The following is a 20091-nucleotide window of genomic DNA, read 5'->3' on the forward strand; positions in this document are numbered from 1 at the left end:
ATAGAAAGGCCTGCATGTACTTCATGGTATTATAAATAATTCACCAAATGGGCACCACTCGAGAAACACGCTACCTTCTCTTAAATGTTGAATTTGTGTCGACTTACACATATGATGACATCGTAAAAAATTATTCATAGTTTTCTGGCATTGCTATGTATTTTAGGCATATTTTGTTGGATTAAAATGTCAGAGAAAAAGGCCATCGATACATTTTTGGACTTTATACTTTGTACATTAATTTTACCACTACAGTTTTGCAGCGCTTATTGTTAAAAAAAACAGTAATGAATCTGGCAGAATTTTTAAGTTTCACACATCCCATCAGAGAATAGCATGCAAATTAAGCAACAGTTTACACAGGCAAGCTGCGCAAACCAAAACTGAGGGGTCCTGTACTCCACGTTCAATATGTGCCTGAGGAATAACGCTGTTTTGATTGCAGATTGAAATATAGGCCCAACATCTGTTTATCTCTCGATTTGTTTCTGAGAGCAAAATTTGTGATTTTCTGCTGAAGGAAGATGTTTTTTCTTGACTGTGCTCCCATTACCGCTAAAGTCTAGATTAGGACTATGTAAAATTTGCATAATTTGTTTTCACTTACACAAAACTTCTGTAAAATTATACGAAATTGTGTGTAACAATTCAAAGTGCAAATCCATAATTTAGCTCTATAATTTAGCATGTAAAAAACTAGTGCTCCAAAAAAGGCCACTCACTTTCTGCTTTTTCATGTTGTTCCTGTGATCCGTGCTGTAATTTTACTGTGAATTTATGCAAAATATGACAGTGTAGTTTATATTTTCCTGGGCCTAGTTTAAATGTGGCCATTGTATTACTATAACCTCAATAAAAACAGTACATACAAAAAGGTAAGAATATTATCCTGTCAGAAGACATTCATAGATATACTCATTAAAAAAATCATCCCTACACTAGTAACAGAAATTCACCTTAAAATGTTGTTTCTGTTTATCAACTTCTACGGTTCATCTCTAATTGATAATTTGGTAAACTATTACTTTTGAGGCTATATTTCAACATGATATGCTAATCGCATTTCCCAGACTGCAGTGAATCAGCAGCCTCTGATGACCCACACATGAATAAGGGATTTAATTGATCCTCTTCCGCGTCAATAAACGAACGGTGGTTTTACGCAAAGTCTATAGGTTTAATTTCTCACCTTTTGTAATCATGCAAATTCACACTATCATAAAAACTGAAACGTTTAATGAGAGACAGAGAACAGTCAGGCCCCTCTGGGAGCCCTTTACTCCAAATGTTAGTAGCTCTGCTATACTTGATCTCTGGTATTTCCAGTTTAATACACAACCCTGGATAAAAGCAAAGCTTGAAAATATAATCTCCTGCGATTCATTAAAAGATTATTTTAAATGTTGTTGCTGTGCAATCTGCAGATCTCTCTGCACATGACTCCTGTCACATTGACAGCCTTTCAAAATGGATTCAGTGCAGTTTTTAGTTCTTCCACTTTCCTTTAGCAATTGCTTGAGCTATCTAACATCACCAACCAAAGGATCACAGATTGTTTGATTATGTGTTGTGTTCTGCCACTGTTGCGTATTGTGGCAGCATACACGATGTTGCTTTGAAACTTAGCAGCGCACAGGGACAGCAAATGTGCTATACATCTACTGGTGGTGACACTTCCATTGTAAACAATTTCGACCCGACTCACAGAGGCATTGTTAAGAGTAACCCTATGGTTACATACAAATATAGGTTCATTTAATCATGTGTGGAATACACAGGAGGATTCCAGACATGGTACCGGGTTTCATTATTGCATAACTCACCACCAGGACTGGGGAGGATTACAAAGTAGTCAACGCCATGTAGGGGATAGGAAGTGCGCATAACAAGGCCTGTGCTGCCTTAAAAGATTGTGAATGTCCATAATCTTATGAGTTGTGTTGCTTTTCATAAACTCTGATCAGCTCTTGTCCCCTGGAAATGATCTGAGTTTTTTCTCCTGCAAAAGGCTTCAGTAACTCTCATACCAAAGAGGGTAAGGGAATGGATCACCTTTAAACGTGAATAGGGTGTACTGGAAGGAGTTTCTCCACAAAGAAGTTAGTTTCTAGATAGAAAAAAAATAGTATGTGTACTAAGGGTTAAATGTGCATAATTGTAAACTGTATACAGTTATGCATTGGGGGTTAGAGGAGTCCTGGAAACTTATCACAGGACATTCACTGTAATACACCTGGAAATGTGGACCACCTGACACAGCTTTCCAGTTGTATTACTGGGGAAATTTACGAGACTCCAATGTAGTTAATCTGCATTTGAGACGTACTACTTTCTTTGTTTATCACACCCTTGGTGTTGAATTTTCTTAAACTGGCATATGGCAAAGTCTACAATATTCTCCTACATATCCATGAAAATGTAAATAATTTTAGTATGTAATAATTACTATAGTAAAATTGTGAGCATTGTAGTATATTTCTTTTTTAGTGTTGCCTGACCTATGTGACAGCACGAGTTGTATTTTATCATATTTACATGTAGTTTATCTGTTTTACCAAGCATTGTTTTGATGGGGATACAGTACAATACCTTTGATGAGGATGGTCAGTCAGCAGATTTTGGCCCGATTAACTAACATTTTGTATCATGGCTGTACCTTTTTTTGGCTCAGCCACAATTCAAAATGTTCGGTAGTGTTTACTAAGTCAAGAAATGGTCAACTTGTGTCACCTTGCATAGCTCGGTACACAAAATGTAACACATGTTACACTGCATATGGGCGTTCCCATGCATCCACTCATTAATTGTTGCGTATTTCTAGATTTACTACAGCTAGTAAACCTGGGAAAGCATCAAAATGCTAAGTCTTCATAAGTGAGGTGTAACAAGGATAAATACCGATATCTCTCCTTATACTTCCTATTTCTATGCTTGATGCAGAATGCATTGAAAGAAAAAATTGCCTTGCAAGATTATTTTTGTGCAAGAAGCCATCCCTTCCAGAAGAAAACCCAATCCAACCTGATTTACTTCTGAAATATGATTATATAATTGTGTTTATATCTCTCGCGCTGTTCCTGTGTTTGAGGATAACACAATCAACAAAGTTATTGTGTTCGAATATTGTTAGTTCTTTCCCTATCCTTCACATTTAAATATCAATATTTCTCCTATGAAACGTTCCCAAATGAAATATATCACCTTTAGATACATTACAACCAAAACCATAGGCATTTTAATTGTTCTTCGATTTACAAGCCTTGAGGAGCTCTGTGCAGGCCAGAGATCCCAAAATACAAATCAGAAACAGGTAAAAATCGCGCCATGGGAGAATCGACCTTGACTCTGTATGGTTGTGGTCTTTATAGAGGTTAAGTGATGTTCATTCGCACTCTTTTGCACTGTATCTGGAAGTACCTGGCACCATGGCAACCAACAATCACGCTGAGACATGAACCGTCCTGAAATAATGCCTCTGAGTTCTACAAAAGCTTGAAATGTGTAAGTTGCACGGTTTTCCTTCAACCCAAAGAGCCTACTTAAATAAAAATTGCCCAAAAGCCTTATTTTGCAACTAGAGGAAAAATAAGTAGCAGGCTTACCTGAGTGATATTGGAAAGACCTATCAAGTAGGAAATAACGCAGACAATAGCAATGAAGATTTCTCGTCGGGTTCGCAATAGCTTGGGAAATTCATCGATTAGAGCAGTGATAAACCCTTCCACTGTGCAAAACTTGGAAAAAAATGGAAAAGAAGGAAACATTCTTAAAATTCATACGATTATTAATGTTTTTTTCAAAGCAAACAGTTCTCAAGTCTCTTAGGGGCATATGTACAAGCCCCTATCGCCACCACAACGTCCCTTTTACGGACGTTGTGGTGGTGATAGGGGCTGCACTTTATGTACAAGTCAGCGTTAAGCCAGTTAACGTGGCTTAACGCTGCCTTGTACATAAGGATGATCAAGTAATGTGTGCCGACAAGAGATTTCACTGCAAAAATTCTCTCTAACTTATAGTTAGCAGACTCATATAGTTCAGATAAATTCAATCCTGAACCTCTATTTATAGTACTAACAGCAGTTCAAAAATCATGCTACTATTAAGTCAATCAAGCAAGGAAAAAGAAGAAGAACACAGGAATATCGTATGGTTAAGAAAGTGTATTTCCTTATAATAAATCATGTAAAAAGGGTACAAACATAATGCAAATAAATCTCAAATAGACACATGAACAAGGCAATTAATTATAAAAACCTATACTTTACATTCCAAAAAACATCCAATTCAAATTGTATATAATAAGTGCTGTATTGCTGAATTAATATACAATACACTTAAAATATCTCTAAGAACAAGGATTTGGAGAATGGAGTCGACGTTTCGGTCTTCTTGGTATGAATCCTTCAGGCCATCTCCAGGACAATGAGATAATATGTTAAAGCAAAGAACCCTTGTATTAGAATATTCATAAAAAATTCACCTTCAGTCAGATTCCGCGATTGAGGGCACATTGCTCCGTGTTGTTTAAACCTTCAAAGAACATTAGGTATTTTAAACTTTTCTGGTAATCTCCTGTTAGCAATTAATAATTCTGGGAACTACCTCTCTTCAGTTAAGGATGATAGGTCCAACTTCACAAGAACCAGTATCTGATTTCCAAAGGGCGGATTCACAGCAGGGACAGGCAACTATACTCCGTTCCGCTCGCCTTGTACATAAGGCACCCTTTCACGCTATGGTTAGCGTGAAAGGGGTGTGCAGTGGGTGTTGTGGCAGGATTTTCACTGCAACATATCAAAACAAACCGAGAAAGGAGGTTCATAGGGATACAGAGTTTAAAGACCTGATACTGGTTCATATCCCTAGCTACACAATATGAACAACACAAGGAACCCAATCAGTCTATGAGCCAATTGCTTCTGGCCTAACTGACATCAATAGTACTATGTCAGTGGGTGCTACAGTCACCGTTTAACAAATTACAAGAGGCAAAAAAAGGAAAACACAAGAGCTGTGAACCAAGAACACAGATTGTGGAACTACTTCAAAAAAACTGATCAACAAGATCCAGATCATTTTCTACTAATCCTCCATGTCAGCGGATGTCAATAACAATCCAGAATAACAGGGGACCGGACCTCACCTCACCTGGACCGTGCTCAGGTATACGAGGCCCCGCTCTCTCTGTTGGTGCCACCAAACACTCCTGAGGCTTGGGGGAGGATTAGTACAAAATGTTGGTACAGGTTGTATTGTTTTTCAACCTTTATTATTTGTAAATTTCTCACAACTTTATTTGGTGCACTATTTAGTACACATATAGTTTAACAGTAGCAACAAGTAGAAGAACAGTGGCCCTGATGAAAGCCTCGGGACGTTTTGCCCGGTAGGCAGAAATATGTTGGCCCATATCGCGACAGATATTTGTTTCATACTGTCGTTTGCGCTGTTCCTGTTTTTTAATTAGGGGATGTGCCTTGTTTCCTTCCTATTAAAATTATTTGTTTGAGACATATCACCCTATTTTAACATCACCACCTTTGGTTAGTTTCACTGTGTTTTCACTATTTCTCTCTACCATCAATAATTGGCTATCAGTTGGTGGTTCACAGTTAACTGTGGACTAGATCCAGTATCAACAACTTACTGTGTGGCATGTGGTCTTGATAATCAAAGGACCCACCAATTAACAAGTTGGACGGCCAAATTATATGACTGATTACCTGGTCTGTTTGATGGTTATTCATGATGAGATGATCTGGATCTTGTTGATCAGTTTTTTTGAAGTAGTTCCACATTTTGTGTTCTTGGTTCACTGCTCTTGTGTTTTCCTTTTTTCACTGCAACACCCATTGTATTTGACGCTGCCCCCTATGTACAAGGGTAGCGTACATAGGAGGCAGCGCCAAAATTAAGACCATGAAAATTCTGGTCTGAAGTTGGTGGAACGAGGAGAAAAGCATTATTTCTCCACGTTTTTGCTTTTTCCATGTGTGATGCCCTGTGCAGCACACATGGAAAAAGCAAAATGCCATGGTTTGTTTATGTACAGGAAGGTGTCCCTACCTGTACATGAACAAACCTTTTGACAAAAAATGCCATTTTCATGTGTGCCGCATGGAGCAGCACACATGAAAGCTACAAAATGGCCTTTTAGCATTGTTTATGTGCATGCAGGAAGAGACACCTTCCTACACATAACCAATCCTCCCCTGCACACAGACACCCTTGCACTCTGGTGCCTGCGTTGGTGCTAAGTTGTTAAACTAAGCGCCATCGCAGGGGGAAATGCAAGACTGCACCACATTCTTGTAAATATGGTGCAGCCTTGCGTTTCCGAAGTGGCGGAGCTTGTTGTTAAGCCAAGGAGGTTATAACACACTCTCCGCCACTTCATTGTACATATCCCCCTACGTTTTTCAACATATCGTCTTATCATCATATTTCTATTTTACACTCATTTGGTTCTGGATCTTCCTAATATTTTGGAGTAATACAGTAATGACTTAGATACTGGGTTGGACCGGCTGTTGGACAATCTGGCCGTGCTCAATGGGGTCGCCTTACATGTCAGTTTTTGGGGCGATTTTTAGCCTATTTGTCGGCCTGTTTTTTTATCTACAGGACCGGTTATTACGGTTAAATTCTCTGATATTAAAAGCAATATTGCCTGCAGCAAGCTCAAATTCATGCATTCTTCAATCCATTGCAAAACACTGATCCAGCTTGTCCTTACAACTCCAAAATTGCCCCAATTTGCAAACATGAGCAACTTTTTTAGCTTTCTAATTTGCTGATTGGGGACAATTAAATTTTTATGCTCGGGCTATACTATTTCACATTCTAGCCCTACCATGATAGTCAGAAATACGTGATGACATCAAAATAATGTTTTTTTTTCCTGGAGACCTCACTCCAAAACTCTTTTGACAAACAGGAATTCTTACCTGTGTCTTGCCAGATGTTAAATCAGCAAAGGGCTGGTAATCGGGTGGTCCTCTAATTTCAAATGGGCAACATCACCATATTTAATTATAGTTTTGGGCATCATTTTTTAATACCTTTGACTGGAGAGAAACTCTCCATGATTATTGTAAACATGCCAATACATCCATTCAGATTAAGTAACTAATCTGGCATTTTTAAATCCATGGCTTGAAAAATAGAACATGGAGTGTGGTTTAACATATCAGACTAATTGTAGCCGTGGGTGGTTTTAATGTTGCCCATGAGACAATACATAACAATATAACTGATTTCTGTGTTCATTATTTTCTCTAGCATTCTTGCTACACAATTGATCTTTTTAAATCTATCTACAATTAGAGGCACCAAAACAGATGAATAATTGCAAACAAAGTAACAGAACTAGGAGACACTGAATAATAGATTTCAAAACGAATTAGCAGAAGTTGCGTAATTTTTTACATTTACTTATAAGAGACAGCATATTTGATTGTGTTGTTTTCTATAGACCACAGAGACATTCTCACGGTGTTTCACCCTGACCATTTCATTATATCATTAGGTAAGTATAGTAAATTTGGAAATGCTGTTAATGCAAGTGGAGATTTATGGTTAATATCAGATAGGAAAGAGATTAAATGATCATTTTTTTAATGATATATCATTCTCCCAGCATTCTTTAGGACTGTATGGTTGTACTGAAATTCGTGCTAGGGTATAATCATCCAAATGTTACCACTATTTCTATACCAAATTGATAAAGCAGCAGAAATAGGAAATAATTGAGGGGCAGAAGTAACTGAAGGAGCAATGAACATGACAAAAAGTAGTAATTCAAATGCATTGTGACACATTTATATAAATTATATGTGCCCATCAAGTAGCTTGGAAGCTACTAGTAGCTCACCAACTCCCTAGAAGTAGCTCATAGAGGTGAAGCAAACCCAGTGTCTCAGTCAGAAGTGATGATCTTACTAAAGAAGGCAGCACTACGCATCTCAAGATATTTAAAGTGGTAGCTAGCCAAACCATTGGCAGGGTCTTACTGTAAAATTAAAACACACAGCATGTCAGCCTATGATATCTGCCACATGATCATTTGTCTCCACTCCAAATCTAGTAAAGTCACATGGAATTTGGCCATCTCACCAACCACACTATGTGTTTGTCCAATGTCATGGAACGAAAAGTGTCAGCAGTAACCACTGTGCCCTCACCAGAAAGTGGGACTGTAGGAGCCAGAGTGAACATGTTTTAAGTTGGGCGCAAGATCAGCTCAGGAGATCAGAATCTGAATCTAGAGTGAGGGAGATAGAGATGGGGAGAGAGAGAGAGACCCCTCTTCACGCGAGGCTGCTTAGTCTATTTCTTTGGTGTGCTGATTTACAGCTGAGAATATGTTCCAGCACTTATTGTGCAAAGGCTTTATGGTTATGCATTGATTCTCTCATATAAACTCCTATCTTATTTCATTTAGTTTAAATGAGGGAACTACATTTATGTAAAAAGCTTGCTCCATTATTGCAATTTTGTTAGACCTGTAAGCCTTATGGTAGTCTTCCCCCTAAACCTTTTGCCTACTACCTCCAATTTTTGTTGGAATTTTGCTTTTGTTGTCCTAAGGACTGTGCACTTAACCACTGCTAACCAGTGCTAAAGAGCTTGTGCCCACTTCCCTAAACATGTTTTGATTGGCAGAAAACTAATTGACATTTTCAATTTACTGGTAAGTCCCTTGCAGAGTGGTATACCATATACCCTGGGCCTGTGAACTACTGGTAAGTAGGCCTGCAAACAAATGTGTTTTTCACTACTGTGAGGCCTACCCCTCCCATAGGATAACAATGGAGATTCCTTATTATATTTAATAAGCTGTAATTCCTAATTGATAGGTGATAGTTATGTCATATTTGGCACCTGTGCAATTATAATAATAAACCATCTTTGATCGTAAAGTCAGATGTTTCATCATAATTTTGAAAATGCTACTTTTTCATGAAGCAGTGCGACAGAAGGGGCGCGAGATGAGTGCCTTGTTGTCAATACTTGCAGTATGTACTGTGATTGGGACGGATCACAGAATCTGATTGCACGCACTACGGGAAGATGAGTTCTATAAATCAATGAGTTTACATAAGGGAAGGTGTGCATTCTCTACTCTCATATATGTACTTTTAGAAAGTTGGCATTTTTCTGACCTTAGGCTTTTGTGCCTGCAGCCTGTCTTGGGTCACATGACTAGGTGTAACAGACAATTACACTTTGCGAAATCCTCCTTGACAGTCACATGATAGAGGGATTAGGTTTGCCTGAATGGGCCATCAGCTGGCAGGACTGGGGCGGAGTTGATCACAGCCCCACTTACACCTGAATAGCTTGTGCTCTGCCTCCACACAAAGGGTGTAACAACCGTGTATTTTCACTGCAGCCACATTGGAGCCAGTTCAGGGGTGTCACGAAATTTCATGCACTTCGAAGAACCTTTGCAGAAGCTTCTCCCATCTTCCAGAAGAAGGGCAGCAGAGTATAAAACCGGGGCTTTCAGACCTACTCTTCAGTTCACTACTGGACCTGCTGAAGGGCCCTCAGAGGACTGCCTGCTGCTGTGACCTGCTGGATATTCTACATGACAGATGCTATATTTTGAAGGACTGTTTGGCTACCTAAAGCCTGCTTTAAATCCTCAGAGTCCAGCCCTCCTGTTGAGCCCTGCATCTACACCTGCACCTAGGACTATCAGAAGTGTCTCTAAGAGCTAGTTTGCTGGCCTCTTGTTCAGAGCCACAGGGACATAACAGGCTCCCACCATCTTGAACTCACATCTGATCACAGCCTGAATGAGTTGTGCACCTCCAAGAGGTGTCCCACCAGTCCTAGACCCTTCGTTGTGGAGCTAAAGGTGCCGATGATCAATTTCCAATGACTGATGACTTGGACAAAATGTGGCCAAAAAATGCTGTGTGAACTAGGAGGAGACTGGGATCAACCTGCTTGCTAATCTACTAGAGGTGCATCACGTGTTGGAATGACTTCTGAGCTTCTCCCACTATGATGTTCTTCGCAGCAGCAAATTCATTTCAGTGGACTTTCGCAAAAGGGGTAGCCAACCTCGAGGAACAGTCTTCGACTACAGCCTTCCACTTCATCCTGCTTGGGGTTTTCAACTTCCATTTTGGCGACTAAATCTGAACTTAGAAATCTTCACTGCAGATTTGACCCAATGTCAATCGACGACAAAGCTCTCGGACACCCTCTGCATCCTTGCCCTGCTGAACTTTACTTTCTCAGACATATTTCCAAAGGTAAGCGCTGACCGGGTCCAATCCTCTTCTTTTTTCCGATCTGCACTCCATCGCGGTTGCCCTTAACACTCAACTTTGACCCAGTCTCACGCGACTAGATGTCCACGGTGGGCTCTTTGCTCTTTTAGATACCAGATTTCAGTTAAAGCTTGAAAAATGTAAAACGCTGGTTCTGCTGATTGGATTTTTGTCATCTTGATGCCAAATAATTTATTACAATGGTTTGGCATTTTTCTTATGTTGTGTTTTCTCTTTCTTAGTGTTTGTGTGCTGCATAAATAATGTATACATAGCCTCTCAGTTAAGCCTGACTGCTTTTTGTGCCAAGCTACCCAATTTTGAGCACAGGTTAATTTAGTGACTTCTTGTGGTTCACCTTGCAAGAGGTTGTAGCTGTAGCTTGACCGGCGCTCACACCCCAGTCAAGCAACAGCCTAATTTCTCAATCTGTGTACTATGATCTTAGCTAATATTCTATTTTAACTTATGATGCAATATCAATTATTGGAATATGTTTGTTATTAATACTGATGTTTAAGGGACTAATTCTTACTGAATAAATGATGAAATACTAAAAGAAATTAGACTAAAACCCTTTAACTCACTAAAAAGTCTTTATTGACTGTTCTAAAAGTCCCTAAAAATGTAATGAGTTATTGGATTGATATAGATGATTGCTCATTTACGCTTCTCCTTTTTGACAAACAAAGGCCCTTACAACCAGTGGCGTGGATTGTTTAATGATTACTGCAGAACATTAAGGTAAATAAAAAAATCCCCTTTCCATCACTATAATAGCCTCATGCCACCAAACCTATGTTTATTATGATCATTACAGTTGCCGTCTTCAAAAAATCATGGATATATCATTCTTCAACAGCTGTTCAATTAGCAATCAATCATTTCTTTCTTTCATTGTATGGAAGAACATGTGTGGTACTGGCTGTTCATGGGGGGGCATGAGAATTGTGAATGTGTAACCCTTTATGTGCGTAATGACATGTCAGTATGATTGGAAGGTAAACATTGGAAGGAAAAGTTGGTCTGGAAAGGCTGCAGTGGAGGTGCGGCCGGTGTATTTTATTTTTCAATTTAATAAATACCATTGACGATCCTCCCAGCCCACAACCGCCTTCATTTCCTAGCTCTAACAATATTTTTCCCTCATATATGTACCATTTTTCCTATCAAATGTGTAGCCTTTTTAACCCTGGTGTGAACAATATAGGGTACTGGTTACTTATTGAACTGTTGTTTCTAGTTTGATTGTTCAACACAATATTTTCGTACTTCATTGAGGTCTGCATTGCTGCTCGGGTCAAAGCAATCAAAGTAAGAGAACTTATTCTAAATGAAGGTTGTTTGCCTCAGAAGGGCCTCGTTTTTGGGCGATGTGGGAGAGCAACCATAAATATCACCAAGATTCAAATAAAATGTAAGCCTAATGTAGCTTCATAATGGTGCTCATAATTGGATACCATCTTCGAAAAACCAACATTTCTTACTAAAGTCACACATCTGTTACTTAACATATATTTATCATAAAACTGACACAATAGTGAAGGTAAAAACACACAAGTCAACCTAAGTAAAGAGGAAAGAAAAGTTATAATAATGTCAACTTGCTTGGGTGAATAAAAAGCTTTTGTAAAGCACTGCCATTTCTAGAGCATAATTTAAAAAATCACCATTTTGTGCCACTTGATTCAAATGGTACGTTCAAAGCGTATTGCAACACCACAATGCAACATTTCTGACTCAGACTCTGTATCATTTAAATGCACATGAATCATGTTTAACCATGAGGCGTTGGATTGAATGAAAATAAAAAATGCATTTGCAGCCAGCTACAAATTCAAGCCTAACCTTTCAAATAGCAAACACAGCTGGATTTTAACAACAGTAATTTGTCCAGTGAGCCACATCAAAACCTTATGGGCCTGTCAAGGCTAACAATGTTCAATTACTACTTTTGACAGCTTTTGTAAAGCAGCAATTCTGCGCTAGGCAAGAAATCCTTGTATTGTTCACATGCTTTAAACTGAGATATCTTTAAACGTGTATAAAGTAACATCAGGTTTCCATGCTAAAATCACATTAGCATGTGTCATCCCTATCATCGCTGAACAGTCTTAGTGAGAAGTCAAAGCTCTTCCTAGTTAACAAAGAATTATAGAAATTAAAGGTGTATGAATGTAGATGCTATTGTTAACCTAGTTATAAGGCAATGGAGCAATGTACAGGGTCAACGACAATCCGAAAGTCAATGAGTGATAGGAGAAGTAGCTGTATTATGGATCGTTAAGGCAGTGTTATGTGTTTTCTTCAAAGAGGTGCATCTTGATCTCTTTCCTAAACTGGAGCAGAGTTGTGCCAACCCCGATGGATACAGTGATGTTGTTACAGATGTTGGGAGCATATATGGAAAATGGCTGCTATCTTGTTTGGTCTGTTTTACACTTCTTAGTCTATAGTCTGATGGTGTCCTTGTTATGGATGTGCCAAGAACCACCACAGATTGTGACATTTACCTCAAGATAAGAGGGATTGCTGGTCCAGATCACTTTTGTAAATCATGTAGCTGGTTTTGAAGACAGCACAGGGCATCAAAAAGGGGTCCAAAGGAGTTTCATCATGATGGGGAAGATGTGATCATATTCCTTCAGACACTGCAAAAGACTTGATACTGTGTGTAGAATGCCCTGAGGGGGTGTAAGTGTGGAGCCTGGGAGGCCATAAAGCAGAGTTGTATTGCCCCCATTCACATCCAGATGTACAGGGGCTTAAACAGAAGTTCTGAAGTTGCTTTCTGGAAGAAATATTTTCACTTTCTTTTCGCCGACAGAGTTGGTACCCGGCCATATTTTTTTATGTGTTCCTTAAGGTTGAATCCAAGTGATTTGGCCATCAGATTCAGTGAAAGTTGGGAATCAAAGACATCAAGATTTATATCATTGGGTCAAGTTTGTACAGTTTCTGTCTTGATTAAGTTGAGCTTCTGATAAGCACTGGGCGTACTGTTATGGATTATGTGCAGGCAGTGTTGAGGTGTTGGATGTAAGAAGAAGAATAGGAGACTTTCAAGTAGAGATGTGTCATAGGCATACTGGTGAATCCTGATGCTGTTATCTGTGATTGGAGCACAAAGAGACTCCATGTAGAGATTGAAGATGATGGGGAAGTATGCCTAAGATGTATGGCAGCATGTCTGGATAGGTTCTTTAAAACAATTTCCTGAAAATGATCCTGCCTTCTCCTATCTGTTTCTCTTCTCTACCATGACTTCTTCCCTTTTTCTTCTTTGAACGTCTGGTTCCTACTTAGAAGTTGGATTTGCTACATCAAGTACAGTTCAAATTGGCTAAGTCCTACATTTCCAATACAGGAAAATTAAATCAATGCAATGCTTTTAATATTCTAAAGTGATTACAGGTAAAAACATGAAAGTATGGCTCTTGCCTTACCTGGCTATCAATTCCAAGCATAAGCAACATCGAGAAGAATAATATCGCCCACAGAGGTGAAAACGGCAGCTGTGTTACTGCTTCAGGGTATGCCAAAAATGCAAGTCCAGGGCCTTAATAGAAAACAGGATTTGAAGCATTAGGCACACTTATGAGTTGGTTAGGCTAGAATATTACAAGGGGCCATTTAGTAAATGGAATTCCGTTGCCGGATACTTGCTTTAAAGATTTAAGAATATGTTTTAGTTTTTCAGTTAATAAAATATGTTTATTAGAACCAAAGTCAAAAAAACAACACCTATAGACAATTCTTCCACTAAATCTCTTAAAATATGGATACATAATTTAAAAACTTTAACAGTACAAATCAACACAATTGCAGATGGAATAAATCACGGTTCACAGTAATTACATAATATGTCCCTTTCTTTTCAGAAGCAACCCAGTATTTTAACTCCATCAGTCGTTTATTGATTGTAGATAAGAAGCCCCCTATTGCACATACCATGTCAAAAAAGTGCATTGCAGATACAAATTTGAGAGCTTCCTTTTGCTGGATATGGATAAACAATTTAAAACCTTCAATAGTACAAATAAACAACAATGCAGATTGAATGCAATCATGGTTTACAGTAATTTACTCACATTTTATTTTTAGAGAGTTTGAGTGGAACTTCACATCTTGGGAAGGCAGAGGAGTACTGTTCTTTTACAATTAATAGTCTAATAACCTAACCCAAACTTTCTTCGTAGCCTTCTCAGCAAAACAAGCCCAATACGTCAAAGCCATTTCTAACCGTATCGCTTGGAAGTTAGCTGAATTGGGCAGATTCAAAATACTTTTAAAACTCTGACCTTTGATTATGTCCCAACTACATATCCTATTTAGGTACAGGATTTCTGTGGCATATAACTATTTTGACTGAACCATTGCTTATATGCAGTCAGGACTGGTTTTAAATCAGGATCCCCAAACTCCTTCCTGAATTTGCCTAACACTATTAAAGTTAGCAGGGAATTGCTTTAAGTGCTTTACAATGTACTTTCCAACTTAATTTAGGTATAAAATGCATGCCAAGATATCAATACGTTGACATCTATTCAATCAATAACTTCCCCAAGAAGCATTTAAAATCTTTCTTCCTCTCTCTGAATACCAGTATTTTTCTTTTCACCATATTTTCAGCAAATATGGAAATATGTTTTAGCTAACAATACTCCTGGTTAGAGCTTCAAAGTTTTCTTTCATCAAAAACTGCATTTTATTCAGGGGCGGTTTCTTTATTGGGGCCAGGGGACTTGGCCCTCCTGCTTGTATTGTTGCCACCGAAACCCATGTTAAATGTTTTGATCAGTTTTAATATTATTTTACTGGCTGCAGTGCACTGCTTTTATTTCAGTAACAGTACAGCTGAGTTTGCCTTTCTGCAGGAGTGAGGGCAGAAATGGGTGGGGATGGGGCTTAATTGAACTCACCTGGTTCAGCTCAGCTGGGCCTTGGAGTGAAGTGCACATGGCGGTTTGGATGAGAGCCTTGCTCTGATTAGCCCTACATGCACACTTGAACCCTTTCCTACCTGTTCATTAGTGAACACAGGCACAGATATGGTGCAAATCATATGTCCTAGTAGACGGACATGCAGAGATTTCTTCGCAAAAGAAATTTTAGTCAAGTCCAATACCTTTCTCAAAGTTTCAATCTTGATTTATTCTGTGGAAAACTTCCAGCCAAAATCAGCCAACACATGTTTTGGCTCTTTAGACTTTTTCAAGGCAGATAGATATTGCTTATCCTGATGCAATTGTGATTCTTTGAAAGACTTGTCATGTCAATATCTTCCCCAAAAATGTCCCAAAGTTCTACAAAGCCCAAATGTCCGATATAGTAAACTGTTCGGTTCTCCATCGTAATCTAGTAAGTAGACTGACGTGACAGAAGCTGCTGAATCTGCCGGAGGGGAAGCTTACTATGGACTCCCTAATATACCAAGCAGGGGACCAACTACATATACACATCTTAGAGAATCAACTGGAATCAGTGACAACAGCTGCAAAACATGTACTACTCAGTTTTTGGACTTTATTAGCTATAAGAACGAGAAATGAACCTACTTATTAGATTACGTTGGTCACCAGCCACAATTGATTTGATTACATATCATGCTTTTAAAATACATATATTTGAGTTTTTAATGATGCAAGGCGCCTTGACACCTTCGGGTTTTAGTTTGCGCGGTATAAGTTGCATAAATAAAATATCCTGAGGTAACAATTTATTTTTCAGATTGAAATGTCATTCAATCACTGACACCTGAAAGAAAATTATATTTTTGAGCAATCTGGAATATGAAGCCAAGACTCTTAGTTAAATAATGAAGGATGATGCAAAATATTGACTTTTTTTGCAGTAATACATCACCCTCAGAAGCATCAATAGCTGAGTTGTCATTGAGAGAATTCAAATATTTAACTTGCAGTTCGCACATCTACAAAGCAGCATTTGCTTTACTCAATGAATCATTTGCTGGCTCATAAAAGCAGTGAGACTCATCAGTAGGAACCCAATCTGCATATTTAGATATTTGTGATTTCGTAGACATCACATGCTACTTGCCTGCTGGTTTATGGTCTATAGACATGGTGGTGATAAACCTGACTTTGTCTTTGCTGAATTTAGTTAATCAAATTTAAAATACTCAAAGTGAGTAACAAAGAGGTGGCCTCCTGCATTTAGAAATGCCAAGCTTTAAGAACATTTTAAATGTAATTGTACCTTTAACAAGGTGGTAGATGTAGCGCAAGATAAACACAAAACAGCGGCAGTAGCGGCTGCTACCGCGTGGGCATGGGCGGGAGGAGGGGGAGCAGGGGAGGGAGAAAATTAAAAATATTTTTTTTTATAAACACTTATCTGGATGCGGCCAGCCGACACCTCTTCTCCGTCCTCCTCATCCTCTTCCTGGCTTCTTTGGAAGCAGGAATCACCCAGGCTCCCTAAAGCCAATCACATCGCTGTAATGCAGTGGCTATACCAAAGATTGACTACTGCAATGCCTTATTGGTCGGAGTGCAATCCAGAGTTCTAAAAAAATTGCAGACTCTTCACAATATTGCAACTGGAGTGCTACTAAGTCTTCCCAAATTGTGTTCAGTATCTATATATATCAGAGAATTGTACTGCCTCCCAGTTAGGGCACATATTCAATGTAAAGCACTATCTTGCGTGCATAAGGGTCTCTACCAAAAAGGGACAGGCTGTCTCTGACATGTTTAGATGCTACCAACCAAAGTAAACTCTATGGTCGAGTACGGCCAATATAATCCAAGGGGAGAAAATGAGAAAAGAAAGCTGGGGAGGAAGAACATTTTCAGTTTATGCCTCTAAATTTTGGAATGAACTACCTGATCGTCAGAGATTTCAGTCCAACCTTCTTAGATGCAGAAAGGAGCTGAAAACCTGGCTTTTCTAACAGAGCGTTGGAATTGCCAGGAAATGTACTCTGGCGGCCGATGCTTTTCTGGTTTGCTCGATACCAGCGCCAAGACGTCTTTCGGTATTAGCGCGCTCTATAAAACCCCATAACATGTGAGGTATCAGACTACCGCTTTCACAATATTGCCTGATATAAATATATTGTCCCAAATATCGTTTACAAAAACATCATCACATTGGATTTTATAACAGAAAATCTACACTCAATGTGTCAATAATTTTGTAAGCAATATTTAGGATACAATCGTTATGTGTGTAATGTAATGACATTTCTTACAATCTGACTTACAAGCTTATGTGTGAATTGGTCATATTATTATTGGCCAGAGATCGACGGAGAAGATTTGCCTGATAGGGCATGCATGGGAGAACGATTTGTTGAACATACGCTATACCAGATGTGTCATTAAGGAAGATGCGGTTATGAATTAATGGGTTAACAATAAAGTAGAACCATTCCAGACGCATATTTTTGCAAAATAGGAAGTGGCTCCAAATACTTCCCATATTACCAGGCATACAATTGTTTTATGTCATAATGTGAGCAGATATATACAATGTGAAACTATACATTTGTGTTTGTTTTATTGTGCATTTATTTATCCATTTGTTCTTCTACTTTCTTACAAAACTAATCATTACAATATATTGCCCATGAATACACTCATACATAGTCATTCCACATTTTCAACGTTTCTCCCAGAGGAGCTGTAGACTGTCAATATTTAAGCAAGCATTTACTGATGATTAAGGCACAGAAATGCTAGTGAAGTGGAGTTAACCCTGCCCATTTCTGGCATTTGGGCAGATTTGGAAAATCAAGTCACTTTGCTGTCTTCTGGCTAGAGCCTTTCTCTCGCCTTGCTATTTACATAACCTTACGTTAGAATAAAGTGGCTCATCACCACCCCAATTAATTCAGCAATAGGCAGCTCGTCTATCCCCTGATACCACCATATTAATCTAAAGAATCTAAACTGAGGATCAGAGGTCTAGTAAACGTGTCATGGGCCCTAATGCAACCAAGGATATTGTACCCATATCCCTTGATGTGGAAATACAAATCTGCTGTAAATGGAGTGCTATGGGTCTTTTACACCACTGGAAACCGGTGCCACTGCACCTGCTGAACTACTGGTAGCTAAATTCCAGCAGAGGATGCTCACCTTCATCTACAGCACAGGTCATCAGAACCAAGGTATGGTTCTCCATCTACTCTATTAACTGCTCATAACTGCTGGGCTAAATGCTGCTATATGTTTGTCTGCGACTGGCTGTCTCAGCCGGAGCTCAGTTTCAACGTACAGTTCGAGCTGGACTGTTCCAATGAGGCACAGGGTCAGACTGATTTGCATATGACTATGCATGGGCGAATTTTGCGATTTCGCGATCCGCGAATTTGCGGATTTGCGAATTCGCAATCCGCAAAATTAGCGAATTCATGCGAATTTGCGGATTTTTTTATTTTTGAGTGTTCGCGGGGCACTTTCCGTGTTCGCGGGGCGCTTTGCGTGTTCGCTGTTTATTTTTTGCCTGGTTAATCACTGCCCTTCTGCCCTCTGTACCACTCGTTTCTGTGCCCTTCTGCCCTCTGCCCCACTCCTTTTTTACCCCCTTCTGCCCTCTGTCCCACTTTTGTGCCCTTCTGCCCTCAGCCCCACTTAGCCCCACTTAAAATGGCGCCAGCAAGCTGCCAGCGCCATTCTAAAATAGCCACAAAGAGCTTCAACAGGAAGCTCTAATAGATAAAGTAAAGCAGGTGCTCGAGTTGAAGGTCAAATTAAGTTACACAATCATTAATCACCCCAAGTTTGGGGGTGATTAATGATTGTGTAACTGAATTTGAGCTTCAACTCGAGCACCTGCTTTACTTTATCTATTAGAGCTTCCTGTTGAAGCTGACTTTTGTAACTATTTTAGAATGGCTCTGGCAGCTTGCCGGCGCCATTCTTAAAGAGTTACAAAAGTCAGCTTGAGCTTTTGACCCAATCCGTTCCGCTCGCGGATTTTGCGGGAAATTCGCGAATCTCGCGGATTGCGAATTTACCGAAAATCCGCAAAATCCGCGAGAGGAACGGATTTTCCGCCCATGCTTACATATGACCATGTCTGTACTGGGGTGGCAGAGTGGGCTAAATAACGGTGATGGATTAAACCCAGATCTGTTGACTGGGTGTGAGTGTTTGATTGGTTCAGATGCTCTGTCCATCACCACCCCCTTTTGTACCGCTTTGTTCGCCATAACTTGGCAGGGTATGCTCAGACGTGAGTCCCTTGCTCACTTTGCCACTGGATTCAGGCAAGCCAGGCTGAAGACGGCTGAAATGCCAGAAACCTGTCCTCAGAAGCTTTTTTCCGGTCCAGGGACGGCATGGCATGGCAGTTCGGGCAGGACTGTTCCCATGAGGCACAGGGTCAGACTGATTTGCATATGGCCATGTCTGTACTGGGGTGGCAGAGTGGGCTAAAGAACGGTGATGGATTAAACCCAGATCTGTTGACTGGGTGTGAGTGTTTGATTGGTTCAGATGCTCCGTCCATCACCACCCCCTTTTGTACCACCTTCATCTACAGCACAGGTCATCAGAACCAAGGTATGGTTCTCCATCTACTCTATTAACTGCTCATAACTGCTGGGCTAAATGCTGTTATATGTTTGTCTGCGACTGGCTGTCCCAGCCGAGGCTCAGTTTCAAAACATTTTATTTAAACCTGCTGTTGGAAGCCTGGGAATGGGATCTCAGATTACCAAACCAATTGAGCACAAGAAGTACAAAGGAATGCAGGTATTTATGTTAAAATGCACACACTCAGCTACCGGAACCCCGCCTCTGTAAACAGCGAGAGAACTAGAGTCTATCTT

At 39.6% G+C, this 20091-nt stretch overlaps 1 protein-coding gene across 1 annotated transcript in view; it reads right to left on the reverse strand.

Annotated features, from left to right (window-relative positions):
• The window catches only part of SLC6A1 (solute carrier family 6 member 1), a 327835-nt gene that overhangs the window by 81008 nt on the left and 226736 nt on the right, over positions 1-20091 (reverse strand). The window contains exons 6-7 of the mRNA XM_086938951.1: positions 13736-13848; positions 3603-3734 (exon numbers count right to left, since the gene is read on the reverse strand). Of these exons, the coding sequence (XP_086795077.1) occupies positions 3603-3734; positions 13736-13848 (245 nt within the window). The remainder of the gene's footprint in view (positions 1-3602; positions 3735-13735; positions 13849-20091) is intronic.

Source organism: Lissotriton vulgaris, chromosome 9 (genome assembly GCF_964263255.1).
Source record: "Lissotriton vulgaris chromosome 9, aLisVul1.2, whole genome shotgun sequence".
NCBI classification, from domain to species: Eukaryota; Metazoa; Chordata; class Amphibia; order Caudata; family Salamandridae; genus Lissotriton; species Lissotriton vulgaris.